The sequence below is a fragment of the Anoplophora glabripennis genome, unplaced genomic scaffold, assembly GCF_000390285.2.
Source record: "Anoplophora glabripennis isolate ALB-LARVAE unplaced genomic scaffold, Agla_2.0 scaffold133, whole genome shotgun sequence".
Classification (NCBI taxonomy): domain Eukaryota; kingdom Metazoa; phylum Arthropoda; class Insecta; order Coleoptera; family Cerambycidae; genus Anoplophora; species Anoplophora glabripennis.
Window position 1 is genome coordinate 267,071 of NW_019416244.1, and position 20,634 is coordinate 287,704.

At 33.1% G+C, this 20,634-nt stretch overlaps 1 protein-coding gene across 1 annotated transcript in view; it reads left to right on the forward strand.

The window, feature by feature from the left end:
- The window catches only part of LOC108904443 (homeobox protein B-H1-like), a 106,542-nt gene that overhangs the window by 34,390 nt on the left and 51,518 nt on the right, over window positions 1–20,634 (forward strand). The window contains exon 2 of the mRNA XM_018707006.1: window positions 18,738–18,948. Within this exon, the coding sequence (XP_018562522.1) occupies window positions 18,738–18,948 (211 nt within the window). The remainder of the gene's footprint in view (window positions 1–18,737; window positions 18,949–20,634) is intronic.

Genomic DNA, 20,634 nt, shown 5'->3' on the forward strand with positions numbered 1-20,634 from the left:
ACTCTATTGCCAGCCCTCGCTCCGCTCGGGCGCAAAATCGTCCTCGACTGGTATATAATACTTACCTTCTTTATGGTGTAAATAATAACTATTATTGTACTCACGCAGGTTTTAAAGTTTTTAACCAAGGCCTTTTTGCAATAACGAATAACATTTTACACTTGTAGCTATTAGCATATTTTTCCCATTTACTCTAAAAACTAAGACGGCCTCTCGAACAGCCGCGAAAGAAAGCCGGCCCCTTATCTCTACAAAGGAAAAAATCTGTCGTCGAAGGAACATATATCTGGGGGTGAAATGTTTCATGCGGCGGAAACGTGAGTCGCATTGAGTTTTCGCAAAGTGGGTAACTTTGTTGGGTTTGGGCGACCTTATGGTAGGGGTCGCCACCTCCGCGACCCTCCGGCCTTCCCCCGGGGAGCGTCGTCAACTCGAGAACTGCTTTTACAACTAAACTCGTCTATTCTGTGCCACTAAACATTCCCTCGGATGGGACGGGAGGATAAACCGAGCGAATACATTCCGGGCAATCGGCTCCGGCAAAATTCACTTTTATTTGGATAGTTTTAAAATCATTAAATAAATAGTAAAAAGAAGAAAACATGAAAAATTATAGTGTTGTTATTTCATGATTTAATGATAAAGTTGAGAAGAAGGAAAACTTCTATATTTTTAATTTTATGGGAGAGTCATTGTTGTTAAAAATATCTGTTTGTGTTCAGTTATAATAAAAAATTGTTTGAATGTGGAAAATATAACCATAAAGACAAAAAATTTAAATAATATTTGGGACACGTGGTGTTGACCGGGATGAGATAAGCTCCATTTTCAATAGAAAGTGTTATCTTTGGGATGTGACAGAAACAACTAATGCATACATACCCAAATGTTTTTCCTGTTAAAAAACTCTCTTTTTTCTAATAAACTTTTATTAGAGAAATTTTTCAGTGTTACTTCCCGTTTTAGTTACAAGCAATATCGTCCAAAAGTGGCTCAAAAGAAATACCATCTAAAAATCACATTAGCGGTGGAAGGATCAAGTAGTCGTTGGAAAATAATTGAATGTTCGTTGTTTAAAGTCCATAAATGCTACAAAATACTTGTCATTCCTCAATACGAACCTCAACCTTTTGTGCTTAAAAAATGTTTTCTCGTTTGGAAAAATTTGATATGTTGCTAATTTACGGCTAGTCACAAAAAAAATCAAGAAGAGCTGTAGAGTTATATCGAGAAAGGTATCCAGGGCGTCTCATTCCCGATATAGAACATTTACAAGATTGGAGGCAACCTTGCGACGAACCGAAGATGCATTTTCTGTTTGGAAAAATGAAATAATTGACCGAACGGTAAAAAAACAATATTACTACAGATGGACTGTTACAGTATTTCGAACAAAATCCACGAAATTTTATACGGCAGTCTAGCCGGGAATTGAATTTGGATAAATCAGCCGTTCAACGAATTTTAAATACCAATAAGTCACATTGAAAACAGATTTAATTTTTTAGCTCAAATTGTAGTAAATGTAGAAACTGTTGATCAGAACCCTTTTCGGCACGTTCTTTGGACGGACGAAAGTCGGTTCATCAGTGATGGTTTGCCAAACAGGCGCAACGAACACTTCTGGTTCATTGAAAAATCCCCACATTCTAAATCCAGTCCAAAATCAAGGCTGTTTTGGAGTGTGTGGCATCGGTAAGCATTTAATTGGGCCTTATTTTTATGAACCTACATTTTTAAAAAATAAGGTTTACAAAACACCTTTGCGAGATATTAACCATTTGAAAGAAAAAATCGCAAAAGCTACGTTATAGCTAAAGCTATAAGTAAACGGCGAAATGTTAATGAACGCAGCCCACAAAGAAGTCAGGCGAAGATTGGACATGTGTCTTGAAATGAATGAAAACGTTTGCCTCATTTTCTAAGTTTAGTCATTCATCACCTTTTGTTTTAACTGTATTAAAGAATTATCGAGTTTATTCTTTGACATTTATGCACTTTAAACAACGAACATTCAATTATTTTCCAACGATTACTTGACTCTTCCACCTCTAACGTGATTTTTAGGTGGTATTTCTTTTGAGACTCTATAACTTTTAAACGAGAAGTTCTTAATACAAAAAAGTTTCTCTAATAAAAGTTTATTAGAAAAAAGAGAGGTTTTTAACAGGAAAAAAATTTGGGTATGTTTCTCGAAAAAATATGTAATTAATGACGTCATTAGTCGTTTCTGTCAAATACCAAAGATAATACCTACTTTCGATTGAAAATGGAGCTTACCTCATACCATTTAACACCACGTGTCCCAAATTTTATTTAGATTTTTTGGATACTCACAGTATGCCCATACTATCGAGTTTGAGACACCCTACAACAAAGTATAGAGTTTTTGTGTTTTCGTTGGCAAATTGACTTGTCAAACGTGACAAGTTTTTTTATTTTGTTTATCTACTTTCTAAATAACAGATATCATCTAATTTATATTGAAAGTATTCAATTACCAAAATTTAAGGAATGAAGAAATTAAAATTTTTTTTTTCTCATCGAGAAATACGTTTAGAATGACTTGAAAACACCATGTACGTATTAAATGTTGGAAAGGGATTGATTCACAGCCACACAGAAAAAAAAAGTTGGGTATACTTTTTATGCGACATATATTTTTCGTAGTAATTTGGCCTCCTGAACACGAATCTGGGGTCAGAATTGGCCCATCACGTCACAATTTTTTCCTAACCTCAAAAAACTTGTGAAAAATAGTGAAAATTGATGAAAATTTACTGGGAAAATTTGGAAAAAAAATTATTTCCACATCAAATAGTACATTTTTATGTAAAAGACTCTGCTGAATTCAAATCCACTGTCAGAATTGAGCTAGAACGTGTGGTTTTTTTTTAACCTCAAAAAACCGAGCAGGAATCGCTATTTTCAAATTCTGAGCGGATTTTGACCAGATTTTGTATAGAGGGGTTTTTTGGGTCGCTGATTACGAATATGAATTCACATTGTAAAAATTCAAGATGGCTGATCCAATATGGCGGGTGTACTTTTTTGAAATCCACCGATTTCAGTAAAATTTGGCAACATAAGGATTGCTGGTTGATCTCACCTTCATTAATCACACATCTGGAGCCAGATTTTCATAAAGTCTTTTACATAAAAATGTACTATTTGATGTGGAAATAATTTTTTTCCAAATTTTCCCAGTAAATTTTCATCAATTTTCACTATTTTTCACAAGTTTTTTGAGGTTAGGAAAAAATTGTGACGTGATGGGCCAATTCTGACCCCAGATTGGTGTTCAGGAGGCCACATTACTACGAAAAATACATGTCGCATAAAAAGTATACCCAACTTTTTTTTTCTGTGTGGCTGTGTTATTTATCAACCATATTTCTAATCATTTCTTTGTAGAGAGCATCCTGCATATGTCGACCAAGTTGAAAGTACATTTTTGTGTATTTTAATAGATGCAGAATTTTTTAACAAGAATTCCGTTTTTTACATAAAATGTTTTCATGTTTATTCAAAAAGTTTTTTCGTTTTTCAATTACATCCGTAGAAGTTTTGAAAATGTATGTTAATTTAATATTTCTATATCTTGAAAGTTGTATATTTTTTTGACGAAGTCAGGTAGTCGTACCTAATTGTAGCCATCCTAAATTTTGATTCATTGTGACTACTGATACACTCAATCAGAATAGTTCAGTTTTATTCCTTTGTTTAATAAGGATTCGAAATCAAAATTCCTTTTTGACAATAGGCTTTAAGATGAAAAAAAGCTAATAAAATTGGCTTTATTGTGCAAACTCAAGTTAATCCATAGCAAATTTTTATTCATCAGTGGTGGTTGTTAAATATTCTTCAATGATAAAAATATCTTCATTGTTTTAATAAATGTTTCGCAATAAAAATTAAATAAAAAGCAAACTAAGCATGAAACATTTCGATTTATAAAAATTAGTTAATTACATTTAATACATAAAACGTGAAATAAATAAAAGAGCTGACAGTTCCTAGTTAAATGGGAATTATATGAACTAGTACTAGATATTGCCTAAGACCATATTTCCTTAGATATTTCAACTCTCAAGCATTTTTAAGTACGTAGTAAATATTAAGTAAAAAAATATTTAGCCTAAGACTGCAACTGTATCAGTTCACATACTTGTAGTTTATTAGAATTAGTATGTTTCCTTGTAGTTTTTATCACCTTTGTAGTTAATATTTTTTTATCTGGATATTAAAAGTTTGTTGGCAATGAAATTATTCAAAATATTAATAAAATGATTAATTATAGCGTTTCCAAAATTTTATTCTAAGTAAGTCGATATACAGGGTGTGTACAAACTTGGAAATATATTTATTATGTAAGATACATTTTCGTAAAAGAAGCCAATTGTTAAAAATTTAAAATTTGACTACAAAAAAAATTGCAGAAAAAATATGTATTATATACCTTATTTTTCAAGCTGCTGATTTCCGTATTTCAGGTCTAGCTGAGTGATAGTGCTTTCTTTCAACCTCAGTATATTACTCTCGGTATAAAAAATGTATGTAACTGCACAGACAACGAAGAAATATTTATAAACAAACCTGCAAAGGAAACAGTTTGATGCAGTTTGATGCAGAAAATGTAAACAGTAGAGGTGAAAGAAAGGTTTTTTCTTTTTTGTTTGCACTTATAAAAGTCTCTTATGTTTCCATAGTACTGTAACGGATGAAGCAATCCAGTGTTATTTTTATTGCTTCACACTACTTTATTACAGTAGCAGATAATAATAATAATCACGAACTGACGAATAGGCTGTTGATATACGGTGAATGTAGACAGAATGTTGCAGCTGCAGAATGAATGTACGCGAATATTTTTCTACTTTATCGTGCACCAAGTGCTGCAACATTTGTAATACTCCCTAAATAGTATTCAGTTGTAGCCCTTGGTGGGAATATAATATGCCATTCCCCCTCAACACCAGAAGTTCCCAACAGGTTTACGTTTTTTTTTGTGAAGAAAGTCGCATTTTGATATAACAGGATAATATATTTAAAAAATAATTCTAGAAGCACTCTATATTTATAACAGTTAATAAATGAATAATTTGAAAACATAATTAAAACGGCCTATAATGTATTCCCAACACCAACAACGACTTCCAACAAAATCCCTCTTCCGTTTTTTCCAACTACCCGCAACCTCGCGTGCGTTGCAGTCGATTTTACCGTGTAAGAGGGTAAGTAATAGTGTTGGATTAGCAATTCGGCAATAATAAACTATGGCGTAACAGGACACCCCCCCGGCACCCCCGAGCCCCTTTCTTAATGGCGGCAATTACGTTATGACTCGTTCGCGTGCGAAAGAGTGCCGGTGTATTCTGTCATTAGGTGGCCTTTTTACAATTGCCCTTATCAGATAATACCGCGGTCAGATTTGGCGTTCTATTGTTTCCTTTATTATGGCGGAGATCCTTGTAGTTAACGTTTCGATAATGCCCCCGGTTAAACCGGGCTTTTTCCCGCATGCGGCTTTTCCTTATCGGGGGTACATACAAATCGGGGCTGATTATGCGATTTTATATGTAGAGGGTTAGTTTGGAAGGTTATTCTTGGAAAAACAAGATAAATTTAGAGTGGGTACATGTTATGTGTAATAATTACAACTTGTAATCCCATTTCGGTATAAATTAAGCCTCCCAAACTTTGTACTTTGTCTTTTTTAAGAATCTTTAATTAGTTGCACCAAATTTAATTAATTTAACCCAGTGCGTTTCGATATTTGTTGGGATAGAATTCCAAGAAGACCCCTGCGTCACTTTCTTGGAATTAACCGCATTCGACACCCGAGATAGAAAGTTATGGGCCGAAAATTTCAAGGCACGCCTCTGTCGTAGTAAATTGTTCCAGTAGTGCCGATAATTTTCTTGGAATTCTATCGCAACAAGTATTGTACACGGCACGGCAAATAAGAACTAAATTGCAGAAACGAATAATTTGCCGAAGAAAAATGTGACTTTCTTTTTGTAGTTATCGACGAAAAACTGATATTTTCTTGTTGATAAAACAGAAAAAGGTGGACTTTTTAAACTTTATCATTACTAGGAAACTGTTTTATGAGAAATTTAAATACCTATGTAGTAGCATTAGCCGTCATGCCTAACAAGAAGAGCTGTTCGGTAAATAAATAAAACACGTGCCATACACTCGACCAAACAAAGCTTCAAACTCACTCGCACACACAGGAACGACAATGAAACGGACGGGCAACATCCCTCAGCAAAAAAACTAGATTGTTCACTGCCATGTCAGGCCGACAGGGCTGGCGTTAGGGTGCCGCTAAATACGTATCGAATAAATTGATCGATGCGAAGCTTTAGATCTGAGGCAGACGTGTACATGATATTGTACAATGACGCGGATAGTGGGATTACTAAAAGTATTTATTGAATACTTCGACTATTTTAGATATGCGCCTGTGATCTCGGTAAATGTTGACCGGTCATTTTCGTTTATAAAATTAGTATTTACGGATCGCCGTAGACGATTACGCGGAACGCTTAGGACGACTGTTAATTATTTACTAGAATCGCTTTTCTTATGAGTAAAAATTATTATTTTGTTAATTTTAGTAATCATTATTACGTCGTATATCTACCTATTTTATGGTAAGTTGCATGTGAAGCGTTTAGTGTAGAAAAATTGTCATCTAATGCAAATTATAGATTTGCCAAAACAATCGAAAACCAAGAGATAATGGAAAACGAAAAGAATGAAATACGACCTCTTTAAATTTTATTCATACAATGATCCTAAAAATCTTTTCGTAAATTGTTTGAAAGCCAGACTGTCCGTTGGGTAGTAAGCCTGAAATGTGATTTTTATTTTTGAGGCAGTTCGATCCGTAAGCATGATAAATTATCTACGCACATTACGGTAGAATTTTACATATATTGATTATAAACAAGTTTTAAAAGGCAATTAGCCTATGTAAAATACTGCCACGGTACATTAATAACTATAACTTTTAGTAACACATAATTGACAAGCACTTAAGAGCACGACCAACGATAAATTGGATCTGATTTAATTAATCAAATATGTACGATAATTCAGTTCAGGGAAAGACAAACAGGATGTTCAGGAGATACGATTAATTAGAAGGCTTTTATTCGTTCTTCAAGTTTTTTGCATAACTTGAAGTTATTTCACATTTGATATACGACGATAGAATTCATTAAATAGAGCAATGTTTACAAAATGGTAGCAAAAATTCAATCTTACGAGAATAAATTGTATGTTTATAGAATATATTACCTTATTAAATCACAGTTATTATATACTAATTCTAAAAAAAAGTATCTTACACAAATGTTGCTTCAACCAAAAATATTTCCGGATGTTTAATTTTTCATCAAGGAAAAATAAGTAATAAACATGTACACAATTTATAGGAAAATTTGTACATATTCTAGTTTTTGTAGTGTCCTAATTAAGAAATATTTAAATTAATTGAATAAAGAAAATTTTTGAAATTTATAGGAATAGTTAAAGAATAATCTTGAATTTGTTACATTTTAATAACGACTCGGAATAAATATTCAAAATTTGGTGGTGGTGGACTTTACATGTCCCTCAAACAAAAGCAAAAAAACTAGAGTTGACATTTAAAAATCACCTCCTAGTTGGGACACCACGTAGGTATATATATTTTTCGTATACTAACGACTACAAAATTTTAGATATTCGTCAATATTCGTCTAAACGCACCAAACGCTTTCTGACGTCACGATGCGGAATAGGATAGTCCCAATTAATTAGTGGTTAGGTTTTCATGTACATAATTAATTCCACATGTAATCTGGTCTGTCGGGTAGGCATTTACCGACATTTGCATACCGCTTTGTCCTTCGTTTTGTAGTTTATTTAATTTTAATTAAGATAAAGGAACATACTAAATTGGAAAAAGGCTTTCGAAATGTAGACTGACATAATCTGCCAACTGTGGACATTACTATGGTGTCAAAATTTTTGGCCATACGCAAAGACTTAAATCAATCCATCAATCAATCAATCAAGACTGAATCCAATAGTATAAAAATGAATCGTAAGTATTTCTTATATAAATAAGTAGTAAGAACCATAGATGTAGTACGAAACCTTGAGTGGTTTATTATATAGAGTGTTACAAATTAAATGTACCTAATAGTTTTACCACGTTGGAAGCAGGGATGCAAAAAAAATTATCATAATAATAATAATAACAAAAACTTTTAAAAAATGGAAATGGATTTTTATATAAACGTATTTAATATCTCGTCTAGCTGTAACAAACCGCCGCTTTTTCCTTCGCCAATTAAATGATACTTATAAAAACCTTTCTGGTTTATTTATTGATGTAATTGTACACCTAGGACCAAAACACCACTTTTTCTTTTCTGTTTCACACTGCCTAAGTTTCCCATTATGATATAGCAAAAGCAGAAAACAATAAAAGTAATAAAAGGTGATACTGAAACAAAAAACTTCATCCATAGCAGTTAAACTGGATTCGTCGCCGGCTAGTAGTAGGTTCCGCAATATGACGTCACACGAGCTAGTCTCACTGCAGGGACCGTTCTAGCCCCCTTAATAAATTTTTATTTCTGGTTTACGGTAACGAAAGGAAAAATTCATTTTCATTTTAATGGTTAGCACCTGTTCCTGTGAACTTCAAACTAGCATTTTTTACTTTAATTAAAAGACTCACTGTCACAAACCTTATTGTAAACTAGGTAAATTTTTACATAATATTAAACATTAATAATTAATTTATAACATTAAATAAATTAATGATTTTACCAATGTTTGTTATTGGCTAAGACTACAAATGTATACAGATCTAAAAGAAATTAAATTTCCATGCAACTTGCATATTACAGTAATAAGCCAATATTTAGGTATTAAATATTACTGCAACATTTTATTAGCATATAATAGAAAAATACGTTATACAGGGTGTTTGTAAATAAGTGCGAAATATTTTAGGGGGTGGTTGCCGAAGTTATTTCATAAAAAAGTTCATATAAACGTAGATCGAAATATGCTTCGTTTTCGAGATACAAAGTGTTTAAATTTTAATTTTGTATTTATTTTTATTAATTATTTCAAAGAGATTTAAAGATATTGACACGAAATTTGAAAAACGTTTCGAAGGGATAAATTTTTTGGGGTCATCCGAATATTTCTACTGACACCAGTGACGTTCGTGCAAGAATACAACAGCCTTTTTTAATAACAAAAATGGTACGCCACTGACCTTTCCCCGTTTTTATATTTTTTTTAGAAATCCACCATCAATTCTGAATGAAATTGATCTCTTCAATTTTTTTCGTAGGATGCACCGATTTTGAGGAAAAATTTAAACATGTTTTATTTAAAGGTGCAAGTTTCGGATCGCTTAAAAAATTGCACATTTATACCTCCAACGTGTTTTTCAAATTTCGGATCAATATCTTGAACTGAACTGAAATAATTAATAAAAATAATTAAAAAATTAAATTTAAATAGTCTGTATCTCGGAAAAGAAGCATATTTTCGACCTACTTTTATATGAACTTTTTTTACAAAATAAGTTCGGCACCCCCCCCCCTGCAATATTTCGCACTTATTTGCAAACACCTTGTATAGCGTATTTTCCTATTATATGCTAATAAAATAAATATTACTTTATCTTGATCGAAAAGACTATGATTTCCATAAACAAGATTAAATGAAGTAATTTCCTGTGATATATATTAGTTAAATAAAATTAATTCATCACTGTTTCATTCAAAGCAATCTAATACGACGAAAATCTGCAGTAGTTATGTCTTAAAACTTAACATTAAAAAAATCTCCAATTATCTCGGAAACTAGTGGCTTTTCGAAAATTGTTTATATCACAAAAATTGCTTATAATTTAGAGATCTTTCTTGTGCGCCACTTTTCAAAACTGCTGTCAACAAAATATGTTTTCCGATTGCAGCGACATCTATACCTGCACTGAGAGGAATGGGATTTGTACTCACAAGTAAAGCCGTTTATTGAAACTATACAGTGGATTTTTCAGAAATCATTTATCTTTTTCCGTGTTCAAGATATCCAGCTGAGCAGTTTTAAACCGGACACCCTGCGTATATGAATACATTTGTGACAGTTTTTCGCACATTGTGGCAAGCAACAATAATATAATAATTTTACGCCTCACGAAATATATTTTTTTTAAAACCGTTACCACTGCATTCATAATTAAATTATTGTTTGTAGTTAATATATGCTAATCTCGCAGAGGTAGAAGTACCTCCGTTGGAGCATTATTAATATAATAACGTATCTAATTTATGCGGAATTGAAACCCAGAGCGCAGGAAAACAAGGAGGCATTTACAACGAATGTTTAGAGCGCAATTGTGCGCACATGTCCGTTTTTCTCACTAATTCATTAAATACGAATTACACCGTCGATGCAACCGGCATAATGACATTTAAATTGCGAGTTTATTCCAAAGAAATAGTAATACGCAGGACTCTTAGAATCTAAATCGTCCATCCTGTAATTTCCGAGCAATTTTCTGTAAAAATGTTGTTATTAGCCGGGTACTGTTTTTCGCATCGTTAACCGTTTATAAATGTTCACCAACTGTCTGTTTTGTTACGTTTTATTGCCCTGGGACATGCCATTTCTCCGGTTTGTGCGTCTGATATCTATTTTTACCAACTAAAACATTATATGAACGATTGCTGAATACCTCTTTGACAACGGTAACGTGCAATTTGAGTCGAGAGCTGCTCTATCATTACTTACGCAACTAAATGGGGGTGAGGAACGCAATGCACCATTAACATGGCAATAGAAAAGGGGTACCTCAAGGACCATATGTGGTGACATACGCGAAAAAGTGTAACGTCTTGTTATGGTACGTAAGCAACATTTTTCAATGTTCAATTTTTCAATGCGATAGACAGAGCTTTGCAGATGGTTATGGGTATTACAACTAAAATGTAAAGGAGGAAATTTTCATTTATTGATTATAAATATGTATAAGGTATGTCGAAAACCTGAAGGTTTTCTTATAAGGACATTTAACAATATTTTTCAAAAATTTAATCAGAAATTTTTGAAATAAATAGTTTCTGAGGAATGTCAATGGATATTCCTGCTTAGATCTTACAAATTTTTTAAAAAGCAGGAACAATAAAGTATAACTCGGTTGCCCATTTATTGACACCCTATAAAGTATGTATATTTTTAAATTATTATTTTATTTTTAGTAAACTTTTAGTAAACTTGAAACATATTAAAGTGTAGGAAAACGTGTATGTAACAATACTTAATAATATTAATAAACCAAAAATTGTACAATATTAAATGCAAAGAAAAAATGTAAACTGAATAGTGAAATTTAAAGTACTGTTTAAACTGTCCTCCATTTCTTTCGATATATAATTCGCATCTTCGAATTACACTTCTAACTGCATTTAATTATGTGGAATATTATGTATTGCGGTACTAATTATGTCTTTTAACTGATCAATTTTATTTGGTGGTATTAGATAAACTTTGTTTAACAAAACCCGAGAGAAAGATCTTCAATTCTGCAAAATTCGTGATCAGCAATCCCGAAAACCCCCGCATACCAAATTGGGCGCGAATCTGTTATTTTTTGGTCGGCCATATTAGATCCGCCATCCTAAATTTTGCGAAACTGACCTCGGAAACGTGACCAGCGACCCCGAAAACCCCCGTATACCAAATTTAGTGCAAATCTGTTAGTTTTTGAAAATTCGTTATATCTGACCTAAATTGGCCTGTTTTTTTTAGGTTAGAAAAAGAACCATCAATTCTAACCGCGTATTCATGTTCGGCGGGATCTTAACCATATAAATAAACATTTGAATATAAAAAAAAACATTGTTTGTACTTTTCCTAGCACTTTTTCGTGAATTTTTGTTATTTTTACTTGTTTTTTGAGGTTAAGAAATTCCTGAGATGTGATAGCTCAATTCTAACACCGGATTCGTAATCAGGAGGCAAAACTACTACGGTTAACTTATGTCGCATGAAAAGTACAGACGTCAATGTGACATCAATCAAAACGTTTAGAAATATATATACAATCTCATCTAACGAAAATATCGATGATGTCTCCACTCATATACAGTATGGATCACCAAATTTGCATAATGCTAATAGTTTAGAGACTAAATAAAAATAAGATTTTAAATTTTAACTTTGAAGACCCGTAACTTATTATTTTGACCTCATCTATGTACTGGAATTTTTTGTACCAGGACACTGTATACATTTTTTTACGAGTCTATCACACTATTCTTTAATTTCTAACAGGTTATTTTGTAATTTAATGGTGTTGGATATAGAATATACGGGAGAAAAGAATTTAACGTCGTTTATAGTAAGATGTCAACGTCCAGATCCTTCGCTATATCATTAACATATAATGCAAACAAAAGGCGGCCCAGAATAGAGTCCTGTGGCACTTCAGAGACAGCCTGAATTTTGACCAAGCCAAAACCACGATAATCCACAAATTGTCTTAAATTTATTCAGTAAAATAACACGGTCAGGTCTATCGAATTTGTACGTTGGCATCCAATTTTCATTTAAGAATCGACCTAAATACAATACAATTCGTTACTGTGGACCTGCCGTGAATAAAGGCATGTTGACATATTATTATGATTTGATTTTCAATATGAATTTGTAATACAATATGTAGAGTTAATTCAAACAGTTTAGCAAAGTTGTTAATTATTTTATACAGTGTGTCCCACTTAAGCATTAGCCAGCCATGTAAAATTGTTATTTATTGACCAATTTGTTTCAACTTTTTTTGTTTTGTAGATCTCAGCAAAAGGAGTAGAGTGTATAATATTCTTATTTTCGTAGTTTAAGTCATGGCCAACTGAGACACGTTTTATAGGAAGAAAAGACGAGAAGTAATATTAGCGATTTTTTTTTTCGACAAAAACTGCACCGGATTCTTATTCAGGACTGTCTAAAACCGTACTATACCAATTTTTGTTGTGATAGAATACAGGATGTTGCAGAAAATTAAACCTTAATTTTTTAAACCAACTGAAGATTTTTTTAAGAAGCACGTGCATTATTTGAATATTGTGTATCAGTATTATTCAAATTAGTAAATCAGTGAAAACATTTAATCACTTTGAACTGAGATTCAATATTAAGCCAAGACAAGCTATGTATAAAGGGTGTTTAAAAAAGAGTGTAAAATATTTAAGGAGGTAATAGTATGAACCAAAATAAGCAGAAAAGTCTCAATAGACATGGGTCCGCAAAGTAACGGTTGCGGAGATATGGGATGTTTTATGTTTTTTAGCCCCTTTTTTTATTTTGCAAAAACGTTGTGTATTTTCTTATAATAGTTGGTTGATGTTTAGTGAAATAAAAAGTACGTATTTGACAGTTGTCCTCAGTGCACAAGTTTTCTTGTTGGCTGGTTACTCTAACGCAGAATTAACAGACATGCATGTATGGTCGTGCTAATGGGAACGCCACCGAAGCGCGACGTCTTTATGTTGACGCTTATCCAAATCGCCAGATTCCTTCACAACGCATGTTTGGAAGAATTCACCAAATATTGCGTGATACCGGTTCCTTGAGCAAACAGTGCCATTTATCCGGAAGACCAAGGTCGGTATCCACTCCTAGAGCAGAAGAAGAAATTTTAGCACTGGTAGAGCAGAATTCAGGTACGAGTGTGCGGAGAATATCAGCCGAGGTAGGAATTAGTGGTCCTCTTGTTTGGAGAATCCTTCACGAGCAACTGCTTTATCCATACCATGTGCAACGAGTACAGGCCTTAAACGTCATGATGCTGAAGACCCTCGTTTTCTTGCAAACATTCTTTTTACTGATGAGGCCGGGTTCACAAGAAATGGAGTGTTTAATTTTCACAATACGCATATTTGGGCCGACGAAAATCCTCATGCTCTAATAGAATCTGGACATCAGATACGTTTTTCATTAAACATTTGGATGGGTATTGTAGGTGACAGGTTTCTAGGTCCTGTTGTTTTACCAAACCGATTAACAGGCGCTGCTTACCTCAACTTTCTGCAGAACGCACTGTATGAGTTTTTGGAAGACGTTCCTTTGAATCAGAGGCAACAAATGTGGTTCCAGCATGATGGTGCCCCAGCTCATTTTTCCATGGCCGTTAGAGAGCATTTACACCAAACTTTTCCACATAGATGGGTAGGAAGGGCCGGACCTGTTTTATGGCCTCCAAGAAATCCAAACCAAGGAGAGTGTTTTCGAAAGAGTTCGAATATCGTTGAGACGAAGATGTCGTGCCTGCTTGGAAATGGACGGAGGGCACTTTGAACATCTTCTGTAACTTTGTTTTTTGTTTGTTAAAAGCTTCCTTTGTCGGTTTATTCCTAATAAAATAAAATGTTTGAAAAACGAATAGTAGTCCATATCTCCGCAACCGTTACTTTGCGGAGACTTTTCTGCTTATTTTGGTTCATACTATTACCACCTGTAATATTTTACACTCTTTTTTTAACACCCTGTATAACTTACACTGCAACTAGACTTCATTCTAAATATGAAATTTATTTATTCGTTCGCGAGAAAATCGATTGGAATTGATGCTCGCCTTAATGGTAAATAAATTTTGATGCGAAATTCATGTCTGACGTTTTCAATATAATCAATGAAAAAAAAGCAAAACTAGTTATTTTTATCTCCTGTAGTCAGAACAACTCCCCATCCCCATTTTTCCCTAGATGTACCTGGAGCGTCGGGGCGTCGGAGTGTGTCGTCATTATCCTCGCGCGGCGTCTGCCGCCTCATCCCCCCTCCGCTCCGTGATTGGCCGCAGCTTCCGGCCGTCTTTCATCCCCCGTAACGTTCTCCATTATGCGTCGCCGTCGGGACGCCTGAAACAATGGCCGGGATCAATTCGGCTGCACACACAATGCCTCCTAAAACCGTTTTACTCCGCTCTATCCATTTAAACGGGAGCGTTTATAGTGGCTGGATCGATACGGGGCGATTAATCAGTATTCCGATAGTGTTATTCACTGTTTAAAGTCATTTGGGCCGATGAATGGGAAACATTTTCAATTATAAGTCCGCTGATGGGAGCTTTTTAGCCTTAGAATGCGGCCCTAAAAGCTCGAATAAAGAGATACTTATTTGCTGGTAATGGAATAAGCTGCGCCCCGAACGGTTCCGAAAAGGTTCTAAATTCGATTATAGTTCCGAACAAAACTTTTGTGCGAGCTGCTGGCTTTTACACTATTATGCGGTTAAAATGGAATTTCAGGCCGTTTTATTATTGACTAGCTTTGCTCAGGGAAGGTAATTATGGCTCTAATAAAAGGGGGTATTTGTGGAGCTACAGAATTAATATACATACAACACCGCCTTACCCCGTCAACACTAGGAAGACTTTTTAAGTGAATCTTTATTCCCATTCAAGCCTTACGAATTTGAACAATGGCACCTTTCTTAAAACAAGCATTATTTAAAAACTGAAATGACGTGATACCAGTGGCGGCTCGTGACGTTGTAAATAGGTGAGACCAGTGGCTTTTTTACTAGGTGGGCAAGAAAGAAAAAAAAAAGTACCGCAGGCAAAAATTTTTAAATTTTCAAGGTCAAACGACTAAATCTGGAAAGTTTTAGTTGCATTTACAATATTAGAAAAACTGATATTCACGAGCAGGATTTTTTGCTCGTCTCTGTACAAAAAAATATTAAGTTCGTTTTTCAACCTATCTACATTGCTTTCGAAAAGTAGCGTATAAATTCATTATTTTTTAAATTGAGAAGTTTTCGAAAAAATCCCCTGGCACGTCGATTTTGTTTTTAAAAAAGGCACTTTTTGACATACGACCCGTATTTGTGACGTCATCGTTGTTCGAGATATGACGTCATCGACAATTTTTTTAAATAGCAACCCCCAATTTTGACCATGCCATTTGAAAGAGCGTGTCATTCTACATACACAGATCATGAAAAATTATGGTGTTACATAACAAAAATTTCAAGAAAATAATGTTTGAAGATTTTAAAATTTAATTTTCACAATACTGAAAATGATAATGATTATGTAAAAATCGACTAGATGGTGCACCTCCCCATTATGCAACACCTGTCCGTGCTTATTTAGATGAGCTGTTCCCGAATCGTTGGATAGGGAGAAGGGGGCCGATTGAGTGGCCAGCCAGATCGCCTGATTTGACACCCCTAGATTATTTCTTGTGGGGATACTTAAAAAGCAAAGTATACGTTACTAGACCGGTTAATTTAGAAGATTTAAAAGCAAGAATTCGTCACGAGATACATCGTATACCTCCTGAAGTTATTGATAATGTCCAAAAAGAATTTATTAATCGTCTTGGCTACTGTCAGGCAGCCAACGGTGCACAATTTGAACATTTAATTTAGTCGATTTTTACATAATCATTATCATTTTCAGTATTGTGAAAATTAAATTTTAAAATCTTCAAGTATTATTTTCTTGAAATATTTGTTATGTAACACCATAATTTTTCATGATATGTGTATGTAGAATGGCACGCTCTTTCAAATGGCATGGTCAAAATTGGGGGTTGCTATTTAAAAAAAATTGTCGATCACGTCACAAATATGGGTCGTATGTCAAAAAGTGCCTTTTTTTAAAAACAAAATCGACGTGCCAGGGGATTTTTTCGAAAACTTCTCAATTTAAAAAATAATGAATTTATTCGTTACTTTTCGAAAGCACTGTATTTCAAAAACGTTTGGATACATTTGTAATAAACATTCAAATGAGTTTTCGGGAAATTTGTTTGGATATTCCGGAAATTTTTTGGAATCTATTAAGTCAAAACAATTTAAATCATGTAAATTCCCAAAACGGGTGGGCACTTAATTAAATATATTTCGAAAATGTTTCTAATTCGTCGCATATTTTGTCCCGTTTACTTGCTAGTCTAGTAATATTTTTCGCATAATTCAAAATATTTTAAAATTTTTCTTCGGTTCTTAATTCAGACATTCTTTAACTAGTGATCTTAATTTGTTTAGAGCAGTAGTTTACGTCATTACGTCTTGAAAAAGGTGTTTGAAGAGATGAAACAATATTGTGATATAGTTTCATTATTAGCTACCTATGTAGGTAATAGTAATAATAAGTATCTATTAAATTACGTTAAATTTAATCTTACATTGTTTTGTAAGGAAGTTGTTTTTTATTTACTTCAAATTAATACCTGCCTTGTCCTTATCCTTAAAGATTTTGTACTATCCTTCACACTTACATACCTACTTACATGAGACACTACTCGTGTAGAGGTCTTTTAATATCTCATGAGCCGCGAAATGCGCGAAAGGCGTGGCGTATCCCCATAATTCTTCTAATAAGCACGTTGTGAAAACATTGACTCAGAACTAGACCATGTGCAGCATTACAAGTAGACATGAACTAAGGCGCTCGGGCATCAATAAAGTCAACTAGCGAACGTTCGTTATATATATTTTTATTGTTTAAATTAAAATAATAAAGAATAGGGCATTTTATTATGATATTTGTAATCGGATCAAAGGCTTGTTTACGTTAGAGCTCGAGAGAGACTGTGAATAATAGGTGTAATGTTTTTAGGACGTAGAATAATTTAAGCGACGGTCGGAATTATGTTTCTGCGCATATGAAGGTCAAAGCTCATAAGATTTTAAAACATCTCTACTATGCGATGCGTACAATAACCGCGAACTCAAAGACTGAAGCTATAAGCAGCTTTGAGCCGGCCTCAGTTCCCTCCTAAATCACGTTAACTATTAAATTGAGTATTTAAATATAACTCTTTAATATAACCTAACTAGATTCATGAGAGTTTTTTAATGTAATTAATACTCAAAGAATTCGAAACATATTGGTCTTGTGACATGTAAACAAGCCATTTTTGTAGGGGAGGACATTGAAAATAACTCCAAATTATGAAATTTTATTGTTATTAATCAAATATTCATTTGAAAATGTACTGGTTTTGTAAAGATGGTTATCAAAAGACATTACTTGTAATCGTTGACTATCTTGCGTGTTCAAATTTTCTAAAGACTGAAACCACTTCTCATTCTACTGCTAAAAGCTCTTATCGTTTAAAAATGAATAATGTATAAAGAAATACACAAATAAATTCAACCTTAGTTGAACCTGGAGTCAACCTGTACCTTCTATTTTTAAAGTAATTTAAAAAATAAGGCGTCATAAAAGTTTTTTCTCATTATAAGAATTGTTTTGTATGAAAATTATGTGGATTAGAACTATTCTTCTTGCAACTGTAAAAACAAATACATAATAATCTGCGTTTGCAATTAAATTCAGTGTATTGTAGATTTACACTTAAGAGTCTAATCACTAATACTGGTCGTTGCTAGCGATGCCAACTTATCCTTTTAGAAAAGTGAATATAACTTGACTGCAATTTTTGCAATCTAATCTCAAGTTTTTATTTATTAAGTAGAAACAATTACTTTGCGAACTAAATCCCCATCCAACATTGAATTACAATGTTCTTTACTGAAGGACAGGACATTAGTTCGCGGAGCAGTGGTTTCCAACATTATCATTAGTTAAAAAAATCGCTGTAAACAATAAAAAAAATCCGTTTAAATTGGAAAACCTTTTTTATGTACTTAATTTTTGTTTTCCAATTTATACTGACAGAATGATTTACACGTTTCAGGTCAAAACGGTGACGATTCGCTTCCCTCGAAAAACGGTGCAATAAGCAAAAAACAAAGGAAAGCGCGGACGGCGTTCACGGATCTCCAGCTACAGACCCTAGAGAAAAGCTTCGAGAGACAGAAATATCTCAGTGTACAGGATAGGATGGAACTGGCGGCTAAACTAAGTTTAACGGACACCCAAGTGAAAACGTGGTACCAAAATAGAAGGTAAGTCATAAAATTCACATAATCTACACATTACTGGAAATTCGTTTTTCATTTTTTTATACTTTTATACCAACATTGAAATGGTAACAAAAATAGGTGATACTGTTTTATTACTATCAACGATTTTAAAATCGCCCTGTTTAATTTACTTAAATTTATAAAAAGTAAAATTTAAAGCGTATTTTTTTCCCCAGAAAAATCTGGGTAAAACGGAATAATATTGAAAAACTGATCTTTCGTTAAACTCTAGAACGTTAAGCGTTCTAAACACTATTTTTACTAATATAACTAATGCAGTATTATATATAAATTTCGACTTATGATAATAATATACCGCTTCCTCTTCTCCACAAGTCTCCGACTTCTGGGCTAGTCCCTGTGGTTAGAATGAAGGGTAGATATTATATTATGATACATTATTATTATTATATTGTATTTTTATCTTTTAGATAAATACCATTTTAATAAAAAGTGATCAGACCATTTCGCATTTTTAAAAAAGCTTATAAAGATTCTAAATATATTCAAGGTGATCAAAAGCATGTTGTTCTGGAGCATCAAACATTAAATTTGAAGATCTTCTTTTGGGTGAGTTTGCAAAATAATGTTTTCTTTTTCCGATCAAGGTTTTTAGCTTGTTTTTATGATGAAATTCGGTTAAGAAACACTTTAAATATTGTTTTCCAGTTATACAACTAACACTGTATTTATTTGTATCTTTGGTTTCTTTTTGTTGTCTGAAATTATAAAATATATTTACCGTTTGTTAATTGGAGTTTCTACTAATTTGGGATTTGAAGACGTCCATATCCCGAATAAATAAATTTGGATTTTATCCAAATTTATTCAGAAAAATATGATTGGAGAAATATTTCAATAAGTTTTATTTCGAGTTTCTTCAGTTTTCCCATTTGTCAAATTTTTTGTTTCGTTAAAAAACATTTTTTTTTAAATTGAGTTAAGAAATTGTTATATACTTACTGGGTGATTAATCTCGGATGCTAATTGTTGGCATTAAAAGCAATAAAAAAATAATAATATAGGATGGTCTGCTATTAAGTACTTTCTCCCTTATTCTTTGAGATATAAAAAAAACAAATAAACGTTTTAAGTTTTCATTGCCTATGCTATGAAAAAGCAATTGAGAGTAGAGTTACAGAAATTCGTGCCAAATACGAGTTTTCTTCAGTTAAACACTCTGTGTAACATATTTGGATAGCTCACACTCTTACAATAATTATTGTATACATATAAAGTTTATTACGTCCATCTCTAATAATAAGAGATATTTATGCATAAACATTTTATGTATTAGATATTATAAATTAATAGTTCTTTCTAACACAGACTTAAGGCTAATATAAAATCTTGTAATAGCTGTAATAACTACACCTAACACTAACCCAAAAAAGTGAAAATCGTTACAAAGTCGTTTTCAGGATATTCAGAATAAACAAATATTTTTATCGGATTTTGGCGTCCTCTAGCGGCTAAACCGAGCAATTTTGGAGATAGGTAAATTGGGCACCGGACACCCTGTATATAAACGTCGAGAAGGATATATTTATTTGTTATTTTTTTATATTTATCATACTTTTGCTCAAAACTGGAACAAACAAGTTCCTAACATTTTATTGTATCGTTAATTATAGCTACAATATTTGCTTCTTTAGTCATTTTTTTCTC